Source organism: Culex quinquefasciatus, chromosome 2 (assembly GCF_015732765.1).
Source record: "Culex quinquefasciatus strain JHB chromosome 2, VPISU_Cqui_1.0_pri_paternal, whole genome shotgun sequence".
In the NCBI taxonomy this organism is placed as follows: Eukaryota; Metazoa; Arthropoda; class Insecta; order Diptera; family Culicidae; genus Culex; species Culex quinquefasciatus.
In genome coordinates, this window is record NC_051862.1 from 9409075 (window position 1) to 9429827 (window position 20753).

General features: G+C 44.8%; 4 protein-coding genes across 4 annotated transcripts; 3 read left to right on the top strand and 1 right to left on the bottom strand.

Annotated features, from left to right (window-relative positions):
• The first annotated feature begins 46 nt into the window (after nucleotides 1-46).
• On the top strand, nucleotides 47-5627 carry LOC6044033. The gene is made up of 5 exons (XM_038255214.1): nucleotides 47-1793; nucleotides 3662-4864; nucleotides 4928-5131; nucleotides 5197-5403; nucleotides 5467-5627. Exons 1-5 carry the CDS (start codon nucleotides 90-92, stop codon nucleotides 5557-5559), a joined length of 3411 nt encoding a protein of 1136 aa, XP_038111142.1. The 5' UTR covers nucleotides 47-89; the 3' UTR covers nucleotides 5560-5627.
• Nucleotides 5628-6002: 375 nt separating this feature from the next.
• LOC6044031 (dynein regulatory complex subunit 6) lies at nucleotides 6003-8260 on the top strand. The gene is made up of 4 exons (XM_001861571.2): nucleotides 6003-6123; nucleotides 6177-7679; nucleotides 7821-8027; nucleotides 8097-8260. The coding sequence occupies exons 1-4, from the start codon at nucleotides 6022-6024 to the stop codon at nucleotides 8187-8189; spliced, it is 1905 nt and encodes a 634-aa protein (XP_001861606.2). The 5' UTR covers nucleotides 6003-6021; the 3' UTR covers nucleotides 8190-8260.
• Nucleotides 8261-8506: 246 nt separating this feature from the next.
• Nucleotides 8507-11236, top strand: LOC6044034 (dynein regulatory complex subunit 6). Its single transcript, XM_038257288.1, is given in 4 exon segments — nucleotides 8507-8807; nucleotides 8809-10045; nucleotides 10637-10840; nucleotides 10895-11236. Coding segments are annotated over 4 exon segments (1974 nt in total). The 5' UTR covers nucleotides 8507-8574; the 3' UTR covers nucleotides 11195-11236.
• A 2473-nt stretch (nucleotides 11237-13709) lies between these two features.
• Nucleotides 13710-14972, bottom strand: LOC6044032 (28S ribosomal protein S31, mitochondrial). Its single transcript, XM_001861569.2, has 2 exons — nucleotides 14840-14972; nucleotides 13710-14774 (listed from the first exon to the last, which is right to left on the bottom strand). The coding sequence occupies exons 1-2, from the start codon at nucleotides 14869-14871 to the stop codon at nucleotides 13715-13717; spliced, it is 1092 nt and encodes a 363-aa protein (XP_001861604.2). The 5' UTR covers nucleotides 14872-14972; the 3' UTR covers nucleotides 13710-13714.
• Nucleotides 14973-20753: the final 5781 nt, after the last annotated feature.

Below are 20753 nucleotides of genomic sequence, written 5' to 3' on the forward strand. Positions count from 1 at the left end.
TCCAGATTGCGGGGCACTCTGCAAAACCTTGATCGCCAGTCGCTTGCGAAAGGCGCAGTCAGTTTAGTACGAGCCATCGAGCAACAAAGATGGGCGACTATCCCCGGTCCAACTCGAGCATCAAGCGGTTGAAGGAAAAGGCGGACATTGCGGACTTTATCTTGAAGCCACTCGATGAGGACGACGATGGACCGACTCCGTCCATGAAGGTGAAGAAGGCGATCAGGTCGCGGAGGAGAGCGACGCGGAACAGGACGGCGGTGGACTTGAGCGATCCGAGGAATTGTTTTGTGAAACCGTCAGGATCGTTGATTCCCATACCCATTTCAGAGCTGAAGCCAAAGCATGCGTTTCCCAAGGATCCCGAGGCAGAGAGCTTGCTGGGCGAAAAGAGAGTTAGTATTATTAGTTCGTTCGAAACGGTCAAGTGGAACTTTGACAAGGGTGAACCGGAGGCGGAGGTCGAGCCACCACCATGGATGGAACCTTTCAGTTGCGATGGAATGTTCGAAGCGAGGTATGATCTCCTACCGATGGAGTTGATATTGATCATATTTAAGCAGATTACCGTAAGTGACCGCATGGCGGCTGGGGAGACGTGCAGACGGTGGATGGAGGCGTCCTACTATTACGAGCCATTCCTGAACCAAACATACTACCACTTTGATCGTTCGGACTGTGGCGATCAAGTGGCTCCGTTCAAGTACTTTAGCGAAGGTTTCCGATACTATCCCAGGCTGGTGTTTACACAGGTAGACTTTAACAAGCACAGTGACTTCTGGTTCAATCACGGCCTTGGCATCACGGAACTTACGCTGCGATCGTGCAAGATCAGGAAGAAGAAGTTCCTTTCAATAATGCGGAACCTGCTGAATTTGCGCAAACTTGAGTTAATGCAGTGTGATGAGCTGTTCAAAAACTGGAACATCGAGTACAACCACCAGGAACCAATGTTCCCATTTTTCATGTTCTGTCTGAAGCATCTGTCCCTCTCCGGATGTGACTACTTCAACGAGTACCACTTTGAGCGATTCATAACCATGGCGCCGAACCTGTCCTCGATCGACGTCTCCAACTGTTTCATCAACCTGTACCTCTCCAAACGCATCACCATGCTCGATCGCGTCATGAAGCTGATCAACCGCAACCGGTACCTCATGAAATCCCTCAACCTTGCGGACACCCCCTGCGTGGACGACTTCATCTGGCACTGCCTCTGCGAACTGGAATCTCTACAGCTCACCCACTTTACGATAGCGTACAGTGATCGCGTACCCCTCAAAGACCCCGGAATTCTGCGGTTCTTCGGCCTTCAAACCGACCTCACCTACCTCAACCTCACCTCCTCGATCGGACTAAGCGACGAATGTCTGCAAAAGATCATCACCAGCTGTCCCCGGTTGCACACGCTGCTTATCCGACGCTGCTGGTTGATCAGCGACGAGGGAGTTGGCGCCACGACACTGACAAAGGAAGGAGTGGAAATTGTGCGGCGGCCCATGCACACCCTGGAACACCTGCGCGTGCTGGACATCTCCAACTGCGAGCGCATCAGCGACTTTTCCATCCAAACGTACATCATCGGGAAGCGACCCCGCGAGATGAACGAACTCCAGCTGTGCATGCTGAACAACCTGTCCGAGTCCAGCATCTACTACATCGCGGTCACCTTCAAGAATATCCAAGTTCTAAACCTGGACAGCTCGGCCAACGCCATCACCGACAACTCGCTGCAGTACATCATGTGCTACCTGACCGAACTGCGGGACCTCAACATTGTCGCGTGCACCAAGGTAAGCCCAGCGCGATCGCGCCCCTTCATCATTGCCATGATCACCCTTAAAACAAACAAACAAACAAAACATTACACAATCCACGATCAATCACTTCCACGTCGCGATCGCGTAATTTGGCACGGTCTCAACCCGTCCGTCGCGACGCTTCCTCGTCGTCTTTCGCGTGTGATTTAGGGGAGTCGAATTAAGCGCATCACACGATCACGATCGCATTCGCGACCAGGTCCATAATTAGTCGTCTTCCTGATCTCAGTGCAAGTTCGCTACCGCGCGCGAAACGGTCGTCAAATGAAGCTGCTGAAGCTAGAACCGGACTTTGGCAATCTTCCAACGGAGGTGAGTCCGCGGAAGGTGATCGTAGCCTCATTTCCCTTACCAACGGTTTCTTTTCCACGTGCAGCTGTTGGTGCAGATCTTCAAGTACTTGTGTGTGAGCGATCGCGGTGCCGCCAGCTACACCTGCTGGAAATGGTACGAAGCGTCCAAGTACCTTGGGTTCGCCCGCCAGATGTGTCTGCACCTGGTTGGGGTGGAGTTTGACGACTGTAAGCCGCCGGTAGCGGACCTGCTGATGAGTCCGCACGTGTATCCGGTGCTCAAGCTGACCCGCGTACGCATGCAGCAGTCCGTCTACAGCCAGTTTTGGCTGGACTTTGGGCCGGCCGTATACGAGATCACCTTTGAGAAGTGCATGATTTGGCGGGAGCGGATTATCGCTGTGTTTAAGCACTTGAAAAATTTGCGGACAGCACGGTTTGTGGAGTGTGACTTGCTGAGAGATGACCTGTTCAAGGATTGGAAGTTTTTCGAGAACGGGCTGATGGACCTTCGGTTTCATAGTATTGTTACGTTGAGCCTGGCTAAGAATAACTTTACGGAGCTGCAGTTCGGAGCGATCGTGGAGATGATGCCGAACTTGACTTCGCTGAACTTGTCCAACTGCTTCAGCTACGTTGATTCGGTCAGCAAGACTCACATGCTGAACTGCATCCAGAAATTTGTTGAGGAGAGACAGAGCAAGCTGAAGAGTTTGAACTTGAGTGGAATATCTGTGGATGATCTTTTCCTAGCAGGGCTCAACAAATGCCAAGATCTTCGACTGCAAAGTTTGAGCCTGACCTACTTGGAGAAGATGCCTCATCGTAGTCCGGCTATCGTAACTCTGCTGCGCCAGCAAACCGACATGGAATACCTGGACCTCTCCCAATCAATTGGTATTACGGACTTTTGCCTCGATCAGATCGTCCGCAACATGGTCAAGATAAGGGAACTCAACCTATCCGGCTGTTGGGGCATCTGTGACTACGGTGTTTCCCAAGTCTTCAAGCTACAACATCTGGAGAAGCTGCACTTGTCCAAGTGTCGAATCACGAAGCAAGCAATCATGGAAGGTTCCGGCAGCAAATACCGGAAGAACCTTAAGGAGTTCTACCTTGAACAAATTGCAACGTTGGACGAAGAGTGCATCGTACGGGTGGGCGCCAACTTTGACAATCTGACTGTGCTCAACATTGGCGGTTCTTCGTCCTGCATGACGGACTGGTCGGCGCAGTACATCTTCCGGAATTTAAGCGCCCTGCGGGATATGAACATCGAGCGAAGTACCAAGGTAAGGTTATGTCAGATTTTCCTCCCCTAATTGTTCGTCTGGTACTTAAGCCACCACGATCTGTACTCTCGAGTGCATTCTTTACCGCGATCGCGATCGATCAGAACAGTATTGTAGCCACCAATAAGTGTTCCATGATGCGATCGAGGTGTCCGGGGTCGGACTTCGCCCTGCTACCAACTGAAGTAAGTCATGGCCGAACTCTTCAACGTGGCCCCGCAAGCTCTAACTGATCTACCCTTCCCCGCGCGTCCAGCTATTGGTGAAGATCTTCAAGTACCTCCCGCAGGCCGATCGCACCTCGGCGGGTTTTACCTGTTGGCACTGGTACGAGGCGTCCACGTATCTAGGATTCGCCCAGGAACGGTGTCTACACTTGGTGGGCGTCGAGTTCGATGACTTTAAACCGCCAGTCTCGGAGCTGCTGCTGAGTTACCATTGCTATCCGGTGATCAAGCTGACGCGGGTCAAACTAAACGTGTACAGCAAGTTTTGGGGGATTTTTGGGGAGTTTATACGGGATATAACGTTTGAAAAGTGTATGATCTGGAGGGAGCGGATTATTTCGGTGTTCAAGTTCATGCCAAACTTGCAGGTGGCGCGATTTGTCGAGTGTGACTTGCTGAGGGATGACCTGTTCAAGAACTGGAAGTTCTTCGAGAATGGAGTTGTGAACGTGTACTTTGACAGCGTTCTGCATTTGAGTTTGGCGCGAAATAACTTCAGCGTGTTGCAGTTCAGCACCATGGTCGAGATGATGCCTAACTTGAGGGCGGTAGACTTCTCCAACTGCTTCCGTAACGTCGATGTTACCAAGAAGACGCAGTTGTTGAACTGTATTTTGACGTTCATTCAGCATCGGCAGAACGATTTGAAGGAGCTGAACTTGATCGGCGCTCCGGTAGACGATATCTTCCTACGAGGCATGGTGAACGCTAGAGGATTGTCCCTGGAAAGCTTTAGCTTGACCTACTTGGAGAAACTGCCTCAGCGAAAGCCAGCGATCATCGATCTTCTCCGGGAACAAAACGAGATTCGAACGCTTGATCTTTCACTATCAGCGGGCATCACCGACTACTGTTTAGAACAGGTCGTACGGAACATGCCCGGATTAACTGTGCTAAAGATCGCCGGATGTAGTGGAGTCTCGGATTACGGGATCATGCAGATTTTCAAGCTTCGTCAGCTGAACGTTCTGGATCTATCCAAGTGTCGCTTTACAAAGCGCGCGATCACCGACGGTACCAACGACAATAACAAACCCCCGTTGAACGAACTCGTTCTAGAACTGCTGAATCCCCTCGATGACGAGTGCATCATCAAGATCGGATCCAGCTTTAAAAATCTAACTGTTTTGAGCATGGCAGGGTCAGCGTCCAACATGACAGACTGCGCCCTTCAGCACATCTTCCTTCATCTCACAAGTCTCGAACATTTTAACCTAGAGAGAAGTACCAAGGTCGGCAACCTCCCAATCACCCAAGTTACCCTCGATCACCCAACTACAATCTTCTTCCCACAGCTCACGGACGCCGGCTTTACCGGCATCGACCTGCCCCAGAAGACGTTCGCCATCTGGGACATCGCGGAGACGTTCTCGATCGACCGGCTCCGGAAGCTGCGCATCCTGAAGGTTTCCGGCTGCTACAAGATCACCGATTTTGCCCTGCGGTACTCGTTCCGCTTCATGGAACTGAAGGAGCTCAGCCTATCCCGGTGTCACCAGGTAGGAGCGCGATCGCAATCGTGGGTCACTGAACCCAACTAACTCTGAGCTTCTACCTTCCGCAGATTACCAAGCAAGGCATGGAAAAGCTCGTGACGAGCTGTCCGGCGCTGGAGTACCTGGACCTGAGCGAGTGTCCCCAGATCAACGACTACTGCGTGGAGTTGATAGCGCAGAACTTGAAACGGCTCAGCACGCTCAAGCTGGCCAACTGTCCGCTGGTGAGCGACGTGGCGTTGGGATTTTTGGCGCAGTATTGCAAGAATTTGAAGGTACGTGCGGTGGTCTTTGGGTCGAGTTTGAGTTGGGAATAATGTTGTTCCTGGTCGTTTCAGTACCTGTACGTGCGAGGATGTCACAAACTGCCCCCGGATATTATGGAGCGTTTGGCGAAGATCACCACACTCAGACAGGTGTACAAATCTTGAGTTGGGAAAAAAGGTTTTGCTTTGTTCTGTAAAATTAAATTTGATACAAATAAAAACCTGATAATCTACCTAAAAATAATTTTATTCTATCACAATGTCCGTATTTTTCAAAAAGTGTCGAAACAGCGACATCTAACGGAAAAATGAGTCTATTGATCCCGGAAGTATGCAACCCCACCAAACACAGCGTAACCTCAAAAATAGGCGTGGCGCCAACGCGCAAACTGTTTGTACACAACGACCGAACAGAAGATCGTTGATCTTGGCACGCGTTAGTTCGTGCGAAAACAAAGACGCATTCGTATCTTCGAAACTTCGGGATATTTTTACCTATCGATCGCGATGATCAAGTTATGCCATTGTACCTTTTGCCACCAACCGAGAAGGATCGTTCGCGCGATAGCTCTCCGTTGAAGGAAAGAAGGATCGTTTAGGCATACACCGTTTATTTACAGCGGCACGATGATGGACTTTTTCATAGCCAACAATCACTTGGAGAAACCCAAGGAGGAGGAACCTGCGCCCGAACCGGAAACCACCGGCTTCCACGACCTTCCGATGGAGGTGAGTAAAGAAAACTGCGTCGCAGAATGTTGTACTCACCATTGTACTTTTAGCTGCTGTTGAAGATCATGAAGATGGTCAGCTTGGACGATCGCGTCGCCGCCGGGCAGACCTGTCGCCGATGGTTGGAGGCGTCGCACTACTACACCCCGTTCAACGAGAAGCTGGTGTTTCGCTTCTCGAACATTAACTTTTGCGACAATGAGCCACCGATCAAGAACTTTATACAGGCGTTCCGCATCTTTCCGAGGATCGAGTTGAGCTCGGTGACGTTCTACGGGAACAGTGACTTTTGGCCGGATTTTGGGGAGTTTGTGCTCGAGTTGAGCTTCCGGAACTGCCTAATTCGGGACACGGAGTTGGCGTGGGCGTTGCAGCACGTGCCAAACCTGCGCAAGCTGCGGATCGAGTCGTGCGATGAGCTGTTCCGGATGTGGCAGTTCGACAAACAGTTCCACTGCTGTCAGTCGAACTTTGTGTTGGAGAAGCTGTTGGATGTCTCGGTGGCGAATAACGACTTTATGGATGAGAAACACTTCAACTGGATCATGACGATCGCGCCGAACATGGCCCATCTCGACATTTCCAACTGTTTCAAGATGGTTACAGCGGTACGGAGAGTCGCGATGGTTGAGCACATCATGCGGTTCATCAACAATCGTAGGTTTCAGCTGGAAACGCTCAAGTTTAGTGGTACCTTGTCGATCGACGACATCTGCTTGAGCACGTTGGCCATGCTGGACGGACTATGTCTGGAGAGCCTCAGCCTGACGTTCTGCGACAAAATACCCCCGGCGATCATCGATCTGCTGAGACGGCAACCCGAGCTGAAGATAACCCCCGCCCTGCAATTCAAAGTTGGTAAAGTGAAGAAAACCATCCAAACGCCCGGCTTCATCAGCTTCCTCACCAGTCAACCCAACCTGGTCCACCTCGATCTTTCCTCTTCCCTCGGAGTGACCGACGAAGTCATGGAACTTATCACTACCACCCTAACGAAGCTAAAAACGCTCAAACTACGCCGCTGTATTCTCATCACCGACGAGGGGATCATGGAAATTGTCAAGCTAGAACGCCTCGAAGTTCTTGACCTGTCCAACTGCGAACGAATCTCCGACCGGGCCATGTTCAACGGCGTGATCGGTCGCAGAATGAAGAATCTCCAAGAACTTTACCTGTGTGAACTGCCCAGCCTAAGTGACTACTCGCTCATCCAGGTTACGCTCAACTTTGACAAAATTCAAATCCTTGATCTCAGCAGTTCTCCGAACGCCGCGACGGACGCCACCCTGCAGTACATCAACTTCTACCTGCTACACCTGCGCAAGCTGATTCTGTACTGTTGCACGAAGGTGACGGACGCTGGCCTGACGGGAATCGACCTGCCGTACAACCCGCTCGAGATATGGGACATTTCCGAGTCGTTCGCGATCGATCGCATCTTCAAGCTACGCACGCTGGTCCTCACCGGGTGCTACAAGATCACCGATCTTGCCCTGCAGAAAGGGTTCAGCTTTGGCGAGCTGAAGGAACTGCACCTGGCGCGGTGCTCGATGGTGAGTGACCTTCATCTGCGATCATTTCCTAGTTGCAAGTAGAGTTGACCTCTACAATTCCTTTCCATGGACGTGTTCACCCCGCGAACCACTCTGCTTCGACATTGATCGAGTTCAAAACCCCCATCTACTACTCCACAGCTCACCGAGGCCGGCATCGAGGCGCTCGTCACCAACAACAAGTCCATCGAGTACCTGGACCTCAGCGAGTGCCCCAACGTGAACGACCACTGCATCGACCTGATAACGGCCAATCTGAAGCGGCTCAAAACGCTCAAGGTCAACAAGTGCCCCATGCTGACGGACGACAGTCTGTACTTTGTCAGCGTCAACTGCCACTACCTGAAGGTATCGTATTCGTCAGATTTGGATGGGCTAACAGGGTAACCCTTTTAATGGCGTAAAGTTTCATTACAGCACATTTCGCTAGCCGGATGCTTCAAGCTGAACCGGGTCGAGGAGCGGCTACAGGCGGCGATCCCCACGCTCAAGACGATCAACAACAAGTAGTCGTAGTAGGCGTCTTGCTCTTTTTTTGTTTTTGTGATGTCCTATGAATAGAAGTTTCTAAATATAACCCCCCCAGGCGTGTGTCTCTGTCGTCGATATCACAGTCACAACAAATACCGATCGGGCGTGATGCAACGTGATCGCGTCACATCATCGGCGATCGAAAGTGTGCCAAGTTTGTGGTCGCGTACTCAACTTTCACGTTCAATGACCAACGTGGGTTTGTTGACAAACAACGACGCCATGATCGGTTTTTGGACAAACACAAAATTCAAGATGGCGCCTTCGGCGCGGCGATCGCGATCGCGAGTTTCCGCGAGTATTTTTATTCCTTGTTTGGTGGTTACAGCGGTCGGACGGGTATCTTAAAGGGTTGTTGTGCAAGATGGAGATGATGATGGAGAGTTACTTTAATCTGCATTACTATGGGTATGGAATGGGTGAGCTGGGGTTTGATTCGGACGACGAAGATATGGAAGAAGAAGAGGAGAAGATCGTGGAACCGGTGAAGGAAGAGGTCGAGAATCGAGAGTTTCCGTTCGACGACGATGTGTTTCAATACATCGCGAAAGCTCCGCGGGCTCGAGTTGGTTGGGACAACCTTCCAATGGAGGTAAGGAGGTAATGTTTGGATGACCCTCGGGCTCATGAACTCTCTCTTTCAGGTACTGATCCACGTCTTCACGTTCATCCGACCGAGTGATCGTAACTCGGCGGCCCTTACGTGTCGTCGTTGGTTTGAGGCCCTGCGTCATCCGCAGTTCCTGAACGCGACTTGCTTTCATTTCGAGCGGATCGAGGTCTGCGACAGCAAGTCTCCGATCCAGATCTTCCTGGACAGCTTTCGGCACTTTACCAACATCAAGCTGACGCGGGTTCAGTTCAGCGGCCAAACGGCGTTCTGGGACTTCTTCGGAGTGTACATCCGCGAGATAACGTTCGACAACTGCGCACTAACCAAGCCAAAACTCTGCAACATCGTGGGCTGCCTGCCAAATTTAGAACGTCTCAATTTGATCGACTGTGACGAGCTGTTCAAGAGCTGGCACCCGGTAGACTTTCAAGACATGATCCTCTGCAAGCGCCTTATCCACCTCGGTCTACGCAAGTGTAGTGCCTTCAACGAGGAGCACCTCAACTACCTGATCGCAATGGCCCCACGCATATCGTCCCTCGAGATCTCCAAGTGCCTCAAGGAGCTCGACCCAAACCAGCGCGTCCAAATTCTGTCCCACATTCTGCGCATCCTAAAAATCTACAAGCACCAGATGAAGTCGGTCAACTTTAGCTACACCATGTACGATGACCTGTTTCTCAAACAATTCGCCGAGATTGAGAGCATGTCCCTGAGCACCATCAGCCTGTCCTTCTTCGCACGAGCCCCCATCAAAGACCCCGGCATCATCGACGTTCTCCGGAAGCACACCAACTTGATCCACCTAGATCTAACTTCCTTCCTAAACCTCACCGACTTTGCCCTGATCGAGATAGCCGACTCCATGCCCCTGTTGAAGACCCTCAAGCTCAACGGTTGCTGGCTCCTGACGGACTTTGGAATTGGCGAAATCCGAAGGCTCCGCAAGCTGACGATCCTGGACCTGTCGGATTGCGATCGCATCACCGACGAAGGTTTCATGAAGGCGATCATCGACAAAGGCCGGACTAACATGAGGGAGCTACACCTGAGTATGCTGCCCGGGATTTCCGAGGGTATGATACTGAAGATCTGTCTGACACTGGTGAATCTGACCGTGGTGGACTTTTGCGGGTCGAACTGTGTGAACGATACCTCGATTCAGTACATGTTTTCCTACTTGAGGATGCTGCGGGTCTTGCGGTTGAACGGGTGTGTTAAGGTAAGTACACAGAAAAAAATAATGTAAATTTGGAAGCTGTAATTTTGGAAGGTTGAATATTACCTCTTTTATGATGTAATTTTACCTCAATTTAGACTGAAAAAGTGACATTACACCAGAAAAGTGGTAAAATTACACATTTCCACAGGTAACATTACACATTTTTTCTGACATAAAAGATGTACCCCTTTCCAGATGTAATATTACCGTGATTTTTTTTTCTGTGTAGGGTAGCGAAGTTTGATACTCAATCTTTTTTTTAATTAAATTATTAAATTATTAAATTATTAAATTATTAAATTATTAAATTATTAAATTATTAAATTATTAAATTATTAAATTATTAAATTATTAAATTATTAAATTATTAAATTATTAAATTATTAAATTATTAAATTATTAAATTATTAAATTATTAAATTATTAAATTATTAAATTATTAAATTATTAAATTATTAAATTATTAAATTATTAAATTATTAAATTATTAAATTATTAAATTATTAAATTATTAAATTATTAAATTATTAAATTATTAAATTATTAAATTATTAAATTATTTAATCAAATGATTTCCAAATTTCCTCACAGATCTCCGACGCGGGCCTGACCGGCATCGACCTCGAGCGGCCCGCCATCGAGATCTGGAACGAGCAGCAAACCTTCTCGCTGGACATGCTCCAGGGCCTCCAGGAACTGCAAATTTCCGGCTGCTTCAAGGTCACGGACCTGGCCCTCACAACCTGCTTCAAGCTTGTCGAACTGCGCGAAATCAACCTGTCGCACTGCGTTAATGTGGGTTATTTTTTTTCTTCTTGTGTTTCTACTCAAAGATTTTCCACTTCACAGATCACCGACAAAGGCATCGAAGCCATGGTCCTGAACTGTCCCTCGCTGGAAGTGATGGATCTGAGCGATTGCCACCTGCTCAACGATCGTGCCATCGAACTAATCAGCAAACATCTAATTAGGTTAAAGGGTTTGAAGCTGTTGCGACTGCCGTTGCTCACTGCCGAAAGTATCTACGCGATTTTGACCAATTGCAAGCTGCTGAAGAACATTAATCTGAGGGGGTGTCACAAACTGCCACGAGACACGACCACGCTGCTGGGGAAGCTAAAGTCGCTGCGAAATTTGCCAAAGTATTGAACGGAATTCTGGGTGTTAACGATTGTGCGTTGCGAGAGTTGTGCCCGTCCTGTTACTGTCCCGTAGTTTTTATTTTTTTGAAGCTTGTCACTAATCATTTCTATTATTTCTATTCCAGATATTTTTTATAAAGAGAAATATTTAAATAAACGACTATTATACAATTCGAAGCAAATTTTTGTCCTCTTGGGTTTATTTTTAAAAAGGTCCTTAGCACAAGTAAGGAACCCATACGAGCGGAGTACATTTTCCACACACTGAAGGACTTTTACTGACTGATAACATGACTGTTCCAACAAAAGCAATAAACGCAAAATTAAATTTAGATTTTTTTTATGACTTGATTGAACATGATCTGCAAAGTTATCGAGGTTTTTAAGCGAAGATGGCGTTCGAATGGTGAACGCCCGAAATGTCAAAATCACGCAGTAGCACCAACATCAGAAAAAAATGTAGCTGTCATGCCATGGCACACTTTTTCCGTAATATTGATACCACTGCGTGATTTTGACATTTCGGGCGTTCACCATTCGAACGCCATCTTCGCTTAAAAACCTGGATAGTTATTGAGAATGTAAAGACTCAACCGACGACGACTCAACTCTCTGGTTGTCAATAACAACGGGAGCCATCGAGACAGATAGAATAAGAATTCAAAAGCCAATTCGATATGAATATCTATGAAAAGCATGATCATCATTTTGAGACCATATCGACAAAAATAAAGTAATTCCGTTAGAATTAAAATCAGAAGGACCATCAAGATAGTGAAAAGTTGACATAAAGAGGAATGGAGAAAAGAAAGCATCGATGTAGGTATGAAGTTTGAAGAACTTAAGAAATCATCTACAGACGGAGGAATACAGCGAGAGAGAGAACAAAGATTGACAATCAGTGAGCCCACTGTGGATAATAAAGACAAGTAAAGTCACATACCTGATGACGGTCACTGCTGAAACTTTGCATCAACTTCGACGTCCTCGGAGTTGCTGCTTTTTCTCTTTTTTGACGTCGCTCCACCTTCGGCTGGTGGAGATTTTGGAGGCTTGATCTTTCTTTTTCTATCTCGCACAATTTTGCCTGTATTTGGCGTGTTAGATCCATCATTTGCTATTGTTTGAAATAGTATTTTAAATTGCTTTACCAGCCGGCTGGTACTAGCCTCCTTTAGCATTAGCATTATGATCGTTAACCTCGTTCCGGGTTCTGTTCGATCGGTTGGAAAAAGAACGATCACAATTTTCGAAATTGCAATACAATCCGATATTGCTGCATTTGGTTCTAGTTAACATCAAAAACTCCATAACAAACTTCGCACTGTTGAATTTTTCTGTCTTAATGCTAAAACTGTAGCTTTCAGCATTCGGCCGCTGATATGAACCGGCTGACGCAGCAGCAGCTGGGAGTTCTGTAAATCAATGAAGAATGCAATGAGAGCGGATAAAATCTGGGAGCAATAGTTACAAATTTACCTCCTCTTGCAAATCAAGCATAATCATTGTCATAACCGAACAAACTTTCTCCTCGAGATGTCCCACCACCTCCATAGCCAATAAGGATTTCCAGGCCCATTGAAAACAATATATTTTAACCCAAAAATGACGAACTTCTCGTCACAGTGTCCTGATGCAAACAATGATCGAGCTCGAGCTGTCACAGCCCTGGGAAGTATGATGCTTGATTTGCAAGAGGTGGTAAATTTGTAACTGTTGCTCCCAGATTTTATCCGCTCTCGTTGCTTTTATTCTTCATTGATTTACAGAACTCCCAGCTGCTGCTGCGTCAGCCGGTCCGTATCAGCAGCCGAAAGCTGAAAGCACATTGCGAAGTTTGTGAAGAAGTTTTAGATGGTAACTAGAACCAAATGCAGCAATATCGGATTTTATTGCAATTTCGAAAATTGTGATCGTTCTTTTCCCAGCTGATCGAACAGAACCTGACACAAGGTTAAAGATCATACTGCTAATGCTAAAACCGGCTGGTGAAGCAATTTAAAATACAATTTCAAATAATAGAAAATTATGGAAAGAGAAAGATCAAGCCTCGTCGACGCTCTAATTGCGAAATTGGCAATTTCGCCCGAATCTCCATTAGCAACAATTCCGCATGAATCTCCCCGAACCGATGGTGGAGCAACTTCAAAAAAGAGAAAAAGCAGCTACTCCGAGAGGACGTCGAAGTCACAAGCAAAGTCAAGAAGTTAACGATGTCTTTGAATATGTTACACACATCAACGACGCACACTATCTAGAATCGACATCGTCGTCCGTAGAAGACGGTGTAGACGAACCTACCGTTATTGATGACGACAGAGCGAAAGTTCGTAATCGCGTGCACTCGGCGTGACGCTCTAGATACTAGAATCTTACGTCCCGAACAGAGATGAAGTTTCATAATCAACATTGAATCCTTTAAAAAAAAATGCAGTCATCAAACCCAACACCACGCAAAAACACAAACACAGAAAATTCATTCAACAAATTTATTCCACTAATTACAAATTCGTCACCCGAACTGCTGCTACTCCTGCACGATTACCTGCTTCAGCAAATCTTTCTTCTGCTCAAAGTAATCCCGGAACCACAAAATGTGCTCCCGCTTCTCGTGCGCACTGATAAAGTAATTCTTCGACAGCCCCACACAAACAAGCTCCATAAAGTGCCGGATGGGGCCCCGCTTCGGACACCACGGTTCCAGGTGGTCCTCGAGGAAGATGTGCTCGGTGAAGGACACCTTCGCCTCCTCGTCCAAGCCCTGCTCGTTGTTGATGGGGAATCGCCACAGTTTGCCCTGCTCCGTCCAGAGGGCCATCTTTTGGAAGTGGTTGGCCGGCGGATGGGTGACCGCGAGGCGGAGTTCTCGCTCGTGCAGGGCGTTCCAGGTCTTGAGGACGTCCGGACTTTCGCGCAACAGCGACGGATCGGTGAAAATGCCCAGCGGTTCTCCGTCGAACAACTTGACGCTGGCTCCGGTTGGAGGCGGTACAAGTGCCGTTAGCGGAGCTCGTTTTCGCTCGCGAGGTTCCCTCGCGTAATCTCCCCGATGTTCCTTCGAAGCCTTCTTTTCGATCGACTTCCTCACGACGTTGCTCCGGGTTAGCTTGACCTCCTCCTTGGCCGCGCCCTCCCGATCGACCTGCATGCCGGTGATGACGTCGCTCAGACTGGACCCCTCCCCGCTTCCCCCGAGCAACTTGGCCAGCAGTTCCGCCTCCGTTTGCTTGGCATCTCCGCCCAGCGAGCTCGCGACCTTCTTCGTTGCCTTCAGCAAATCCTTTGGCCGTTCATCGTCCGAGTCCGACTCCGAATCGGAATCCTCCTTCTTGGCCTTCTTACTGCCTCCCTTCTTCTGACCCGCAGGTTGAGCCAGCTGGACCTTCTTCACCAGCTGGACCTCGTTGCCGGTGTTCATCATCGACAGCAGCTCGTTGAGGCGACTCAGGGCGGCGGAAGGAGCGGCCGCGGGTTTCTGGTCATCTTTCGGTTGTTTTGGCTTACGCTGGCCATCGTCGTCCTTGGACGAGTCGGAACAGAAGTTTGCGTTGGCCAGCAGCCGGGCCGTGCTGGAGCTCTTATGTAATCTGAGGAGAGACGGGGATTTCAACGTTAATTTGAGTTAATTGAGAAGTAATTTTATTATACGAACCTGCTAATGTTTGAACGAACTAAATGAAACATTTTTCACTGATTTTAGTGCTGTTTTTCACATAAAATACTAAACTTTTTGCACAAAACAGCACCCACTTCGCTCGTGGTTTTGTTTATTTACATGCGGTGAAATTTTCTAAACTGACGTCTGTCATAAACGCACGACGCGTGATTTTAGCCAGTGCACGTGTAATGAAGATTACTCAACTATTTGGTAAATTTTAGTGGCTCGTTTTTTTTTGTTTTCTAATTTAAAAAAATATTTTTATGAAAAAAGTTTTTTTTTAAATAAAACCCTGAATAATTTAAAAACAGTAAAACCTGGTAAAACGAATAATTTTTGACTTTTTTCTATTTTAAAAATTTGTAGATTAAAAAAAATTAGAAACATTTTTTTTATGTCTTTTGATTTTTTTTTAGTTTTAGATTTCTTTTAAATAATAGATTTAAAAAAATTGAAGTTTTGGAAAGTTGTGTTGTTTTGCAAAACATTTATTATTACAATGCAAATTTAAAAGTTTTGGAAGCTTTTAAAATGTTTGGACTTTTAAAATTCAATTTAAGAATATAAGAATTTATCCTTGGGCCTTGCCAGGGGAGTATTATATAAATCGTTATAGTACTCATTTTGTCAAGGGGTATGGATAGATCCGTCATGGTAATGAAATTGAGGGTTTAATTGTATTGTTCCAAATACTGTTAAAACTTCCATTTTATTAACACAATGGATATCGTTCCATGCTGAAGAGAACCCGCTTTGCCGCAGCACCAAGGCTTATCGATGTCTTTTGGCTTAACCTGGCTTAACCATCTGGAAGTCGCGTATTATGGACACTCTTAAAGTGTCCTTACAACCCGGTCACGGGAATTTCTAGCAGAGTTGGCTCTGTTAGAATCCTGCTAGAATGATTCTAGCCGGCCTGTTAGATTTCTGTTAGAATTTTGCTAGAACATTCTGACAGAATGAAATCTGTTAGAATTCTATAAGAATTTTGTGAGAAAATTCTGACAGGGCAAAATCTGTAGAAAATGATGTCATTTCCGCCCAACCGCTTTGTGGCGAATGTGATTTCCGCAATTACCATCTTTTCATTGAACATGTTCAGGCAAGTTCATTTTTTGTAACGTTCTTGCCTTGATTGGAGATGCATTTTCCCCTGCACTACCTAATTCGGTAAGTAAAATGAACTTGAGTAATTTTAATCAATCCAAAACACACAACATTCTGCTTTTTAATTCACAGAAGAATTCGCAGATAGCTGTTTCTCGGAGGCCGGTGAGCGCAGCACCGGAGATGTCGGCGATTCCACACATGGAGCATCCCAGACAACTGCGCAATCGAAAGGTTCCACCACGGAATATTGTTTATCCTCGATTACTTCAAGTCGTCGTGTGTCAACTTCTATGGAATGTGTCCATCCGGAACCGGCACATTAAAACCATGCGAACAAACGTGAGGTGGAATCAAGACCTGCAGAAAGTGTTTGCTCCAATCGCACCAGAAAACGTGAAATAATAAGTGTTTAAGCGAAAAGTGTCTGCTTAAAAATGTGTTGTAAGAGGTGATTTTTGAATAAAGATAAATTTTCAAACAAACTTTTCACCCAAAAAATTCTATCCGTTCTATTCTAACAAAAATCTAGCAGGATTCTAGCAGAAAATTTCTGCCAGCTCGTTCTAGCAAGATTCTAACAGAAATCTAGCAGCTGGCCTGTCAGAACAGTTCTAGCAGCATTCTAGCAGGATTCTAGCAGAACCGGTTGATTTCGCCGGTTCTGCTAGAACCGGTTATTGCATTTGAGCTAGAATTCTTTGAGAATTCTTGCAAAGATCTGGCAGAATGACGGCACAGTTCTAGTAAGAATATTTTCGCTCTGTTAGAACTCTGTAAGAATCCTGTGAGAACGCCGTGACTGGGAACGTGTGTACAATGAATACTAACGCGAATATTCTTACTAGAACTGTGCCGTCATTCTGCCAGATCTTTGCAAGAATTCTCAAAGAATTCTAGCTCAAATGCAATAACCGGTTCTAGCAGAACCGGCGAAATCAACCGGTTCTGCTAGAATCCTGCTAGAATGCTGCTAGAACTGTTCTGACAGGCCAGCTGCTAGATTTCTGTTAGAACCTTGCTAGAACGAGCTGGCAGAAATTTTCTGCTAGAATCCTGCTAGATTTTTGTTAGAATAGAACGGATAGAATTTTTTGGGTGAAAAGTTTGTTTGAAAATTTATCTTTATTCAAAAATCACCTCTTACAACACATTTTTAAGCAGACACTTTTCGCTTAAACACTTATTATTTCATAATTTTCTCACAAAATTCTTATAGAATTCTAACAGATTTCATTCTGTCAGAATGTTCTAGCAAAATTCTAACAGAAATCTAACAGGCCTGCTAGAATCATTCTAGCAGGATTCTAACAGAGCCAACTCTGCTAGAAATTCCCGTGACCGGGTGCTGGTGAGTTAAGCTGGCGTCGAGACCAAGAGGTTCTCCGATAGTGGAAATATCACAAATGTACAACAAACCGCTACATAATGTATTATGTATTATGTGACTTTTCCCCTATCGAATGTGGGAGTTAGGTTAGGACTATAAAAATAGTTTTCCATTCGAATTCCAAATTAAAATTGAAATTGGGTCTTTGAATATTTTTCATTAAGTAATTTTAGGAATTAGTTTAAAGATAACAATAATCAGAATTACATTAGACAGTTAGCGGGGCAAGTAATCCAGCCAGAATAGCTAATTTTCATTCATGTTGAGTACTGTTCTGATTTGTCAAAGTTGCCATAGCATCTCGATCAATCAATAATGAAATGATATCGGACAAAATTCGTTAATCTGTTGAACTAACGGTTCTCGGATTATGTTTGTATCGACCATTGTTGCGAATCGAGGATCTACTGGAGTTTTGACCAGGGGTGCCAGGTTGCCAGATAAATCTGGCATTGCCAGATTTTTTGAGCTCCAATTAGAAAAAAATAATTTTCTATTTCTTCCTCACATTGTTTTATTGAGATATTTTGTTTATTTTGTGAAGCTATAATGTATAAAAAGTAAAAATACACAGTTTTTGAACAAAAAATTACTTATTACTTTGAGAAAAGTGGCTTGCCAGATTTTTCCCAGATTTTTTGCCAGATTTTTTACTCTTCAGACCTGGTAACCCTGGTTTTGACGATCAAATGGAGCCTAACATTTCAAAAGGGCGCATGGGTTTTGTGAGCAGGAGTGTGTCCCTTTCACTTAAATGATAGTTTTCATAAGGTGTGAGAGAGTTACACTCTTGTTCACATGAGTTGTGTGCCCTAATGAAATGGAAGGCACGAAATGGTTGTCTATTTTCTCATTCACGATGCCTGTTTAACTAATTAAATATGAACTGTTCATTTATGTTTATTAGTTTTGGAAGCGGCAAGACAGGTTTAAACTAGGCAAGATAAAGGAATGTTTAGCTTTGTTACTAAAAGTTATGGGGATTTAAGATTAGTGTTATTTCAGAAAGTTTAGTTAAGGTTTTGGCAGAAATGCTTCTAGGTGTAATGTACGACAATACTACTGACGGACGTGACAGGACGGGGACCCCGTTTGGAGGTTTCAACATCAAGATTTGTATTCCATATACAAGTTATTTCATCTTTCGTTTTCCAGAGCGATTCTTAGATTCCATTTAGAGTTAGAATGCATAATAGGGTTTCTTTGTATTTTCTTCCAGGCTTTTTTTGTTTTGATTTTTGTTTGAATAACTACTTTAGAGTTCCTTTATTATGTTTTAAATTTAGATAAACGTAACTGGTCAATCAATCCAAGTTCTTACTACTCACACCTACACTAATTTTCTTTCACCTTCCCCCTCCCGATCCACTATATCTTCCGGTGGTGTTCATTTTGTATGCAATACTAGTTCGGCCACTACCCTTTTTTCCACAAGAAACCGGACTTGGATTGACTTGAGGCCGCGTCCCCCACCTTGCTCCGTAAAACGAAAACGAATTTAAGAATATAAGAATTTATGAATATAAACATCTCGAGATAAGAATTTAAGAATTTAAGAATTAAAGAATTTAAGAATTTAAGAATTTAAGAATTTAAGAATTTAAGAATTTTAGAATTTAAGAATTTAAGAATATGAGAATTTAAGAATTTAAGAATATGAGAATTTAAGAATTTAAGAATTTTTAGAATTAAAGAATTTATAAATTTAAGAATTAGTTTTAGTAATTAATAAATTAAGTAGAGATTTTTTTTTTCATTTCATAATTCCTATTTTTTTTTTTTTTTTTTTTTTTTTTTTGCAGGCCAAGGGTGAAATGATACCTTTTCGGTTGACACCCGGTGAGGAACATCCTGGAAGGAGCGGAACTACACCCGTAGTGCTGTTAGCTGACCTAGACCTTGGTCAAAACAGCTGCTCTGGTTCCTTGCAAGTTACCCATTTTCTTACCTCCACGTTGGCTTGGTTTCGTCATCATGATGACAACACGTGACCTTGCTGGTGGCCTGTGGAAACGAACTCGTAAACCTTTGACCAGCGAGGGTCAGAGTAGAGACGGCCAAAAGAAAGGGATGCGCAATGTGGGAAGGGAAGATTGTAGACGGTATTGTTTTGATTCACAGCATGTTGAGTTAACTGTTGTGGATGTACCTGATACATCGCAATACGGGGTTTCTCTTCTTTCCACTTTCAGCTACTATCTATCTTCTATTTCTTTATTATGTATAACTGATTTTCTAATTCTGCTTCTGTTTACTATCCACCATTTTATTTTGATTGCATGATCTTTCGTTTCACTTATTTTCTTATACTAATGCATCTTTTTGTTTTGTTTTGTTTTGTTTTTGTTTGTTTCCATTTTCATGTCGTGTCTGGGCCTGCGGTTGGAGAACGATTGCACCACGACAACCACTTTGGAGTGATATTATCACACTGGAGACAACAACAACAACATTAGAAACCCTGATGTCACTCAGGTTCACGAAAGTAACTGTATCGATATTTTATAGTGTTTATATTTTACTAACATCCCTTTCTTTGCAGAGCATGGACTACATCATAAAGCGGCAATGTGGGAAAGGGAAGTAATTTGTGATTGTAGAAGGTATTGTTTTGATCCACAGCATGTTGAACGAACTGTTGTGGATGTACCTAGAACATCGCAACTCGGAGTATCTCTTCTTCTTATCTCCAACTACTTTAGTCCTGTTTCACTTATCTGTCAAGTCTCCTCTACTTTATTTGCCAGTTTTAACTGCTATGTGTTTTCCCTAACATCCCCAATCGGCTCCTGAAGTTGTCATTAATGCTATCTAAGCTTATATGATATTATTTATCCTTTATCAGATAGCTTTTTTCATAAATTATTGCCTATATTTTTAATCTACTTCATACAGCTTTTACTCTTCTTTCCTTCAACATACACTTATTCTTTCAGTATCGAACTTTATGTAGTTTGCTTTCCTTTATTGTCTATTGTTCTAATCTACGCCCTTTTCTTCAAAAAAGTAAGGTTTGAGTCCTTACTCAATATATTGAATGATCAAAGTCACACACATAACATTATTGTACTTTTGGTAAACTTTTTAATAACATGCTTAGGTTCAAAACATTGTAACAAAACACCGCGACAGAAGAAATAGCAACAGATAAACACGACTCAACACTAGGAAAGATTTCAGGAGAAAACAATACACAGTAAAATAACAATTAGTTTTTGAATTCAAACTAAAATATATAACAGTTTTTGCTTTAATGAAAGTTGATAGGCACACTATAAATGGTTAGGCGCTTATACTTACATCAAACCCTACGTAATGTACCACCCCCGGCCGAGTTAAAATGCGTAACCGGAAAAGAAGGTGTGCATGCCTGGCACGAACACTCAAAGCGTGTTCTAGCGTGCTGCTCGT